Source organism: Sebastes fasciatus, chromosome 11, assembly GCF_043250625.1.
Source record: "Sebastes fasciatus isolate fSebFas1 chromosome 11, fSebFas1.pri, whole genome shotgun sequence".
NCBI lineage: Eukaryota > Metazoa > Chordata > Actinopteri > Perciformes > Sebastidae > Sebastes > Sebastes fasciatus.
The window spans coordinates 28552121-28562665 of record NC_133805.1 but is presented as its reverse complement, the minus strand read 5'-3'; the positions used below and the strand labels follow the sequence as shown (position 1 = coordinate 28562665).

Here is a 10545-nt window from a genome sequence, read left to right as displayed (position 1 = left end):
AGATATACTTAAGAAAAGTATAATTAAGTATTCTTGCCTTATAGGCCTACATAAAATAATACTTGGCTTGTAGTTGTGCTTACTTTTTGATAGAGTATAGCCTATTAAAGTGTGTGAGAGTTCGTAAAAGTATGTTTTGATATGAATTTACTTCAATTCATCAAGTTTTTGGATTATCCGTTCACTGTAGAGGCATGCAAGAACAACACATTTTATTAATGTTTTTTAATCTCATCACAAATCATCAAGTCAATTAGAACTACACGTAGTAAAAATAAATACACACATATAAACCATGTCACCTTACATAATTTGTATTGCGTATTGTGTATGAATACTGTATATTTATATGTAGATATATCTTGTTTAAGGTATTTGCAGTTATTTTGAACATACATTTGTTCATTGCACTCAGGTTTGATGTACACACTTCAAATGCTTTTATGTTTTGGTCTTACACTCTGCTTCTACGGTGTTCTGGTCTTACAGAAACTTTATTTAATTTTAACTGTATTTCTGACAGTTGAAAAGACAAATAAGCTTGAAACTTTATAACAATTAGATAATCTAATCTATAGCAATTAGGGCTGTCAATCAATTAAAATAGTTAGTCACGATTAGTCACATATTTTTTCATCTGTTCAAAATATACCTTAAAGGGAGATTTGTCAAGTATTTAATATTCTTATCAAAATGGGAGTGGACAAATATGCTGTTTTATGCAAATGTATTTACAAATGTATTATTGGAAATCAATTAACAACACAAAACAATGACAGATATTGTCCAGAAACCCTCACAGGTACTGCATTTAGCATAAAAAAATATGCTCAAATCATAACATGGCAAACTGCAGCCCAACAGGCAACAACAGCTGTCAGTGTGTCAGTGTGCTGACTTGACTATGACTTGCCCCAAACTGCATGTGATTATCATAAAGTGGGCATGACTGTAAAGGGGAGACTCGTGGGTACCCATAGAACCCATTCACATATCTTGAGGTCAGAGGTCAAGGGACCCCTTTGGAGTGTTATTTAGCCTCCTTCCTGACAAGCTAGTATGACATGGTTGGTACCAATGGATTCCTTAGGTTAGTTTCATATGATGCCAGTATCTTAACTCTAGCTTTAAAGCCCGCTACATCCTAAAAATGTAAAGATGGGTTAATGCGTCAAAGAAATTAGTGGCGTTAAAACAAATTTGCATTAATGCATTATTATCGCGTTAACTTTGACAGCCCTAATAGCAATGCATTACATTTTATATTTTTGATATCTGCAATGAAACTAGCCGCAATAGTTGTCTAATAAATACATAAAATGGAAATACTCAGGTACAAGTATCTCAAAACGGCACAGTACCTGAATAAATGTTTTGACATTCTATCAGTTGCTCATCCCTGTATGTTTTTATTTGTCTCTCATTGTTCAGTGTTTTATTTGTGTGTGAAGCACTTTGACACGTTGACTTTTAAAAAGTGCTATAAATAAAGTTTTACTTACTTACTAATGTAAAAGCAATGATTACTAATAATCCACCACAACAACAAAAATAATTTGCATGATACCGTTATTTTATTTCATATATTTACAAAACAAGATAGTGTCAAATAACAGGATGCTTTTTTAACGGTGCTCTGGGCGTGGTTGCATCGGCCCTGAGAGTTGAATAGATTGCACCCCCCCTTTATGGACCTTCACAGCAGCACTCCCTTCAGCCGCGTATCTGGTCTCTTTTCAGTGCATGGCTGACTGAATCCTTTCACAGCACCCCTTTTATTATACCGTTATTGATGAGCTGATGGTCGTGTGACTTCTAGACCTCTCTCTGTGGTCGAATTTGTCGACTGGCAATAGAAGCTGGTGAAAGTTGGCCGCTGGAGTAAACAAACCCACGGAGCACAGCCAACATGTCATCAGGCTGTTGATGTTTTACCCAACAGTGCATCTGAATTATAGACATGTTTCTCTCCTCGCGTGACACAACATGATGTTTAGCACTCTGCTCGTCACCTTCTCTGGAAAGAGCATGATGTACTTTTAATGGAAGGTTACACATTATATGCCATCAGGTGGTCAAAACTCCTAAATACCCCTCGAGCGTTTTTCTTTTCTGGCACATACCCCATACCAAAGAAAACATCACTCTACACATTATAGACACTGTGAATCACAAGGGGAACTCTTTGCACAGTAACTCTACACTATAACGATCACTGTAACCACAGCAAAGGCATACGGGAATCATCATCTCAATCACTTCAAATCAATACCAGGGAATAGGGGATAATATTTGGGGGGGAATAATCTTATTTAATTAAATTAGTTGGCTGAATTACAGTAGGCTCTGGGAACTTCTCATCTTCAATCCTCTCTATTCTTTTTAATTATTTAAATAATTAACAAATGTACACTACTTTGTCCAGTTTTCCTTACATGTTAATAAGTAATTAACTCGTTAAGTTACATCCTCTACAGTCTGTACAGAAACAGAGGTGTGTGTTTGATGAAGTACCAAAGAATTACCACCGACTTGGTGTAAAAATGAGATTATATTGCAAAATTCACACCATTCTAAAACTATAATCTTAAGTGCTTAGCTGAATGATAGCAAAATCCAAAGACCTAAAACAATAATTTAAAGTCATTTTGCAAAAGGCACCGTTTATACCCGTGAAGTGGTTTGATAGATTTGACCATGAGGCTAAACAGTATTGTAAAAACAACATGATAAGCGGCAGTGGTGTTTTTCTTTTTAAAGGAATGCTGTTAAAACTAAACCGTGAAGGAGCTGCAGGCAACCGCTGTCAAACTAATGCAGAGATGTTAAAATGTTCTCAGTTGTGCGTTCAGTGATTTTAGACAGAAGAGAGTGTGTTTTGGTGTGTGTGTGTGTTTGTGTGTGTGGCTCCTGTTGGTTTTCGTGCCTCCTTCCTGTTGTTTCTGCGTCCACACACACACCTTCTACTTGAAGGAGAGAACGGTGTCGACGGTCTGGTCACTCTCCTGCCTGACCTTTGCTTCACACTCCTTCACTCCCTGCCTGTCGCTGACGCACACAGAGTGACCCTCTGGCTCCAGTGGTGCTTCTGATGGACCGCACCGCTACCTCATCACATGATGGAGCACTGCTCTGCCGCCCCCGCCCCGGGGCCTCCTGGGAGATTGAGGGACTCCATGTCAAAGTTAAAGCCTGGAGGCTGGAGGGGAAGAACAAAGAGGAAGAATGCTGTCACGTCTAAGCTGGGGTCGGGTGAAATGACAATATATATATGTATATATATATATATATATATATATAAATAAAAGAAACTATTCAGGGTTTTTTTCAGTTTGTTTTGCAGTGCTACCTATCCCTGTAATATATACTTGACAGGAGTTTTACAGGATTTTTGTACCAATATGATTAAGTACCTTTGCCTGTAAAGTAATTTGTTTGATTAGCTGTAAATAGAAATGGCAGATGCTATTAGGAGCCAGGTGTCCGTAGCCAACAATTTTATTTGCACCTGACCCAGGTACACATTAGATACTGTATGTGTATATGTACTGTATGTATATTTTCCTAAACCTAACCAAACTGCGACTAAAAACTGAAAACAATAATTTAAAAAACAGAAAATAATAAGTCAACGATTGAAAAATAAGCTTCTCACTGGACTAAAAAACCAGTCTCCGGGGTGATAGTTTGACCCGTTCATCCACCACAACATACTCCTTACATGTACTCTGTCGCTCTTTATATTACTACTACTATTGAGGGGGTGTCAGAAAATATCGGAAAAAATTGGATATTGCGATATATTTTGTGATACTGTTTGTGATGCTGTTACTGATGCTATTGATTCTCAAAAACACTATCGATTTTTAATTAATAGTTTAGAGGAAAGATTAACTCAGTCAATACTTTATTTCATTTGCAAAGAAATGCACCTTCCTTAGTGCATGTTCCCTCTCAAAGTAGTGCACAAATGCAAATCCCACTAATAGCCGAATAGCTGCCGAGTGACTATTCTCACCCAGATGCAAATACACACTCCAAATAGAAATTCACTCCTGGTTTTTAAATCTATAAGCAGTTTATTAATTATTTTCTCCAGAAAATGTACTATATTCAAATAAATATCAATAATGTGATGTATAATTACACATACTATGACAATATATTTTCCCCATTCTCCACATTCCTAGTCTAAGCCATCTAAGGTACCATGTCTCCCTTAAACAGAAGCTTCCAACTCCATACTATTACAAAGGTGTGAGAAACATTTCCTCAAGAGGATGTGTGTGTGCGTGTGTGTGTGTGTGTGCGTCTGTGTGCGTGTGTGTATGAGCTGTTCCATGACAAACTTGATTCTTGATGAATTTTAAAGTTGAAAACTCAAACTCTAAACCCTTCTGATGTCAAAATATTGCCTTTCACTGAAGACATTAAAGTCCAGTATATATACATACGCTGTTTGTTTTCTGTTGACTGAGTTCAGTGGAAAACTTACCGCATCACCTGCTAACTCTTTGGGTGGTTGGCCCAGGTCTTGCAGCTGTAAGTAAAAGCATAATAATCTGTGATGAGTTTCATTCTTAACAAACTAAAGTCTATTCACAATAAAGTCAACAACAAGTTTACTTTCGAAAAAATATCTAATTGCAATTATTTTGACTAATACTGCAATTGTGATATGATGTGCGACATTAAAAAAGAGAGACCATTTTTACATAATTATTCTCATTTTCATTGAAAAACATATTAACATTTTTACTGTGTGATTTTTGCACAGCAAAGATGTTTTCTTTAGTTTGTAGAATATGATGTGTAGGCCAGGACATCTCTGCAGCACCACAATATTTAATTTAAAATGGTATTTTTACCCACATCTCGCCTCTTGAAGATTCCCGTAGGCCAAATTGCGATTTCGATAAAATTTGGATTAATAGTGTAGCCGTATTAATCAGTCGCAGTAATGGTTGAATGCTGATTCACAATCTAAATACTCAAGAAGCACGAGCCAAAAGACACCCGTAACAAACCTACAAAACAGATTGATTCTGTTTTCTTTTTCTCAGAGTGTAAGCGTGTCTACCTTTTGCATCAGGTCCATGATGCCCTCGAAGGTGCCGTCTTTATCTGCCCCCTGCTCCTCCCTCTCAAACTGCTTACAGATCTCTCCCATGATTTTGGCCTGCTGCTCATAGCGCTGGTAGTCCTCTGGGCTCAGGCTGGGCTTGTTGGCATCCAACCATTCTGGGTACTGTGAGGGTGAGTGACATTTATGAGTGACACTTGGCAGTGGAGCCGGAGACTATATAGTGATTGCTAGTGAAACAGATGCACACCTTAGCAGTGATCTCTTTGAGAGATGGATAAAGCACTTCCTTAGAGAGGAGATTCTGCATGATGGACTGCATGATGGGCAGGATGTTTCCGTCATCACCGCCTCCTTCGCCACCCTCTTCCAATCCCAGGCCTTCTAGAGCCTTGACGAGGTCGTCTCCAGCGAGTCCTGAGGACTGTAAGACAACAATACCGATAGTTGGCATCACTCTGAACAGTTTCATAACAACTGATGGATTCTGATTTACCCACCTGCAGGTTGTCTGCATTTTTGGCCAGGCCATGAAGGGTTTGCTTAAGACAGGAAGTGAATTCTTGTTGGGAGGCGGTGTCAGTGCCTATACAGAATACACAGATAACATTTAGGTTACAGGAACAAAACAGTAAGCAGAGGAACATATCAGAACCACAAATTGTAGACCTTACCAACTTTGCCTGCTGCCTCTGACAGTTTATGGAAGTGCTGCAGTAATTCGGGCTCCTCCTGGGCCAGCTCAGTCATGGCCTTCTCCCACTCCTCCTTGGCTTGGGTCGCCATGTCCCCCTCAAAGAGAGTCTCAAAGAGTTTGCAGTCTTCAAGCAGGGGTGGCTAAACAGGTAAATAGAAAACATGTAAAGCGCCTTCTAGACACTTTTGAGGAAGACTATGAGCACTAAATTGTATCAAGCCTGCTTTTAAAATGTATTTTTTTCCCTTTTCGTACCAAATAACCTCTTTGACTATAATGATCAGTATCTGCTCAACACTTCTTGTTCCAATTTTGGTTCCTTGGCCACAGTTATTGCCTCAAAAACAGTTGTTGCAACTGAGGAAGTACCTTTTGTGGGCAGTGAACTTTTGGGGTTGGGGCTGAACTTTGAAAACTTTGCAAGTTGCACAACCGACAACCAGCTGATTGAATCACTTGGCAGCACTAAAGGTAAACAAGTGATAAAACTAAGAACAAAAAAAAGTAACTGATCCAAGTCAAGAACTAATAGCAACAGATAAAGACTTTGTATCTTTCAGAGTTGGAGACAGTGACTTAAATTAATCTGAAGAAATGTATTAAGAGACTTTAACCAAACTAGGCATATACCTTGATTATATCAGCACCAGTAGACACACAAAAAAACAAAAAAACTTGAGACCACAATACCCAAACGTTACAGTTCTTGGTAGGAAAGTGAACATGAAAAAACAAAGTTTACAGTTCCCCTATAATTGTTAGTTTCTCAAATTCCTTGAGCTTTAGGTTGAAAATTTCCAAATTCATAAATTAATTCACAAGCAGCAACCAGATGACAAGTACTATTTAGTTAGGAGAAAATATACAGTTAAAGAGAAATGCTAGTCTGTCCTAGGGCTGGGCAATATATTAATATTATATCGATATCTTGACATGAGACTAGATATCGTCTTAGATTTTGGATATCATATCTTAATATGGCATAAATGTTGTCTTTTCCTGGTTTATTGCTGTTCTACTATTCGCCTTTACCCACTTAGTCATTATATCCACATTACTGTTGATTATTTATCAAAAATATCACAGTGTAAATATGTTGTGAATGCGCCAATAGCCAATCCCACAATACCGTTGCAATATCGATATCGAGGTATTTGGTCAAATATACTGTGATATTTGATTCTCTCCATATCGCCCAGCTCTAGTCTGTGCATGTGTAACAAAACAAGATGTGAATCCTGAAACAGCACCATCACTACATAAGCAACAACAAACAGACCTTCTCTGCACCACTGTTGGCTGAGGAGGAAGCAGCAGCAGGTTCGGGGGCTGGAGGGGGGGGTGTCTTGTCAAAGTCATCCAACGCACCTGAAAGAAAAGAACATTAGATCAGGACCATGCCAGTGGACTTTTAAAGAGTTTTAAACACAAATGTTAGAATTCAGCCATTATCAACTTATTCCTATAACAGTTTAAGCCCCAGCTGCAGAAAAGGCATAAAACGTACATCAAATGTGTCCAAATTCCAAACGATTCTACTGAAAGCTTTATATTTTGTATTTTCCTCACTGGTAATGCTGCGTAATGTGTCTTCTTTGGATCAATCCAATGGACTCTTTTTAAGCTCTTTTACAGCGATGAAAACACAACTCTTATCTCTAATATTATGAATTAAGATCAAACTACAACTTTGAGTTTAATTCAATACTTTTAACTGATAATGAAATGGGTACATATTGATATTAAAACTTTTCATAAAGCAAAAGGAATGGCATGAAATGTACACTCGGTTGCAAGTTTTTTTAGGTACACCTAGCGAAAACTAATAACAGTCCTGCAATAACTCATACCCTTGTCTGTGGTGCTGTTGGAACTGTGCAGCGTTATACTTATATTTAGTTGATCCTCATTGTATAAATGGTTTAGACCTCTTGTTATAATGCAATACAATTCAACAGCACCATAAACTACAGTTTCTAAAATAAAATAAAGTTGAATCAACTTTCCACACAATTTCAACAAAAACTGAACATTACAACTTTTATAAACGGTGGGGTTTAATGCAGGGCTGTTGTATTAGACTGCATTCATTTTGGCTAGATGAACCTAATAAACTGTCTAGTAAAGTAACATGTTTACAGTAAGTAAACACCATTAACTGAACCAAAAAGGGATTCAACACATGCACGAGTACACAAAGTCACTGCTCTACTGTAATTGCGGTTTACAGTACGATACTGTAACTGTATATTATGACACTGTAAATATATTTTGGAGGATGATACTGTAACTGTGTTTTATAGTATGATACTGTAAATGACTATATACTACATAGCCTACTACTATACACTATTCACTAATAATTATTACTGCAAATGTAAACACAGGTTTACTGTATTTAATATAAGAATGTTTTACAATAAACAATTACATTTCATAAAATATGTATTAGTCTGAGTACAGTACAGTGAACACGTATTTTTATTGTCAACAAATTAGTGCAAATGAAATCCATTAAAGTATTAACAATGTCACAAAACTAATTTAAGACAGTGACTTAAAGAAATAACAATATTGAATGTTGTACTTTGTATTTTGAACACACATGCACGAGTAAACAAAGGCGAGTAAAGAGAGGCCGGCGGCAGATACACTACTATCACTGACAGTTCAGCCGCCATGTTGAATCTTCAGTTTTTTTTTATTATGTCTAAGACCACTTGTCTTTGATAAAAGAAATTTCAAGGGCAAAGACATGGCTGGCTTCTTCCTGTTATACAATAAGAGCAAGAAATGTTTTTTTTGCATTATATAGTGACATGTTTAATTACTCCATAGACAATGAATGGGAGACTGGTTTTGAAGACCCACATAATGTTTGTTTTATTTTTTATATCCAAATGAGCTTTATTCTATTGTAGTGTTAATATGGGTGACGTAGGAATAACAGGTATGAATTTTGAAAATGGGTGTAGTTCCCCTTTAAAAGGTCCCATATTATAAAAAAGGGAGATTTTCATGTTTTTTTATTATAAAGCAGGCTCAAGTCCTATATAAATAGTGTGAAAGTATCGAAACACTCAATCCACAGGGAAATACACACAGCCCGTATTCAGAAACTCTGCATTTGAAACGAGCTGTCAGGATTTCTGACCCATTTGTGATGTCACAAATATACAATATTTAGACCCTTGACACAATCTTAAAAGTAAACATTATAAATGTGTCCCAGTTTATTCCTGGTTGCAGTGTATGTGAATGTCATCAGCTGACAAGCTGTTGCCTAGCAACGCAATTCTGTTGCAATTCCGTCAAAATACACTAAAACGGAGCGTTTCAGACAGAGGGTAAATACAGGCACATTCAGGCTGACAGTATGAGGAAAATAAAGTGGGTTTTTTTAACATTACAGCATGTAAACATGTTCTAGTTGAAACACAAAATACAAGTATGAACCTGAAAATGAGCACGATATGGGACCTTTAAATAAGAACACATGTGCAAACATCAGCCTGAGATCAAAACAACAACCAGCCACTCACTATGTTCAGAGCTACAGAAGAAGGCATTACCTACATCTCAAAACATACACACTTTAGTACATACCGTTACATTACACGCAAAGACCTGACTTTGCATGTTTACGAGCAAACCCCATGATCTGTAATAACATTAAACCAGTGACTGAAGGAGACATGGAAGTATTAGTAATGTGCAGGATTCTGTGTTTATATCATAGAGACGACCTTAAGCGATCATTTAAGACATTTGTTATACATTTAAACACTTTTTTAAATATGAGGAGTAAGCACTTCATGGGGACAGAAATGGTGCTGCCTAACAGGAGTGAGCCAGCTAGTGTCGGTGGATCTGGATCCCAGCTAACCAGAGAGGCAGAGAGAGGCTGAGAGGTGGTGATAGGTGGGGACAGATGAGGGTCTCACAGCCGGTTTTAACGCCACAACAGACCGTCCTCATGTGAGTAAAGACAGGATCACTGTAAAGACTTAATGTCAACACTTACTGTCCAGTAATTCGTCCAGTTCTGCATCGTGTCCGCTGGACGGCTCTCCTGTTCCCGACGCCATGATGTTACCTTCTCTCCAAACACCCACCGTCTCCGAACAGTGACGTTTCTGTTGTCAAAATGTCGCGGAAACTATGACGTCATGGCTATAGGCCTGGATCTCTGGCGCCCTCTGGTGGCAGTGGTGAAAAACCCACAGGAAAACAACAATAGGCAACACATGACTAATAAATAGGCCTATATAACTATAAATGTGGACTAAAGTTTGATCCCACCTGTGGAACAAGCTTCCTGAGATATCTGAGATCTGCTATATTCAGTTTTAACAGTTTTCTTCATCTCCTTGTATTTTTATATCTGGTATATTCTTTTGTACTTTGTACTTTGCACTACTAATTTTTTTATTGCCTTTTTACTAACATGTTTTGCACTATGGAACTGTGATGCTGGAAACTTGAATTTCCCTCGGGATCAATAAAGTTATAATCTATCTATCTATCTATCTATCTATCTATCTATCTGAAACTGTCAGCTCTTTTAAATGAGGCTTTAAAACATGATTGTTTACTGCACATTTCCAATCAATTAGATAACTTCTTTTTAATCTTTTATGTGCTTGTATTATGTAATTTATTGTCTTTTAAATGCAAATTCTTTCAAAATTTTAACAATTTATTTACTTTTTCTCGCTTTATTTTTAATGTTTTATGTTTAGTGTATTTCTATGCCCCTGTAAAG

At 37.3% G+C, this 10545-nt stretch overlaps 1 protein-coding gene across 1 annotated transcript; it reads right to left on the bottom strand.

The window, feature by feature from the left end:
- Positions 1-1552: 1552 nt before the first annotated feature.
- On the bottom strand, positions 1553-9963 carry pex19 (peroxisomal biogenesis factor 19). Its single transcript, XM_074652083.1, has 8 exons — positions 9805-9963; positions 7060-7148; positions 5758-5920; positions 5584-5669; positions 5334-5507; positions 5081-5248; positions 4496-4540; positions 1553-3199 (listed from the first exon to the last, which is right to left on the bottom strand). The coding sequence occupies exons 1-8, from the start codon at positions 9866-9868 to the stop codon at positions 3113-3115; spliced, it is 876 nt and encodes a 291-aa protein (XP_074508184.1). The 5' UTR covers positions 9869-9963; the 3' UTR covers positions 1553-3112.
- Positions 9964-10545: the final 582 nt, after the last annotated feature.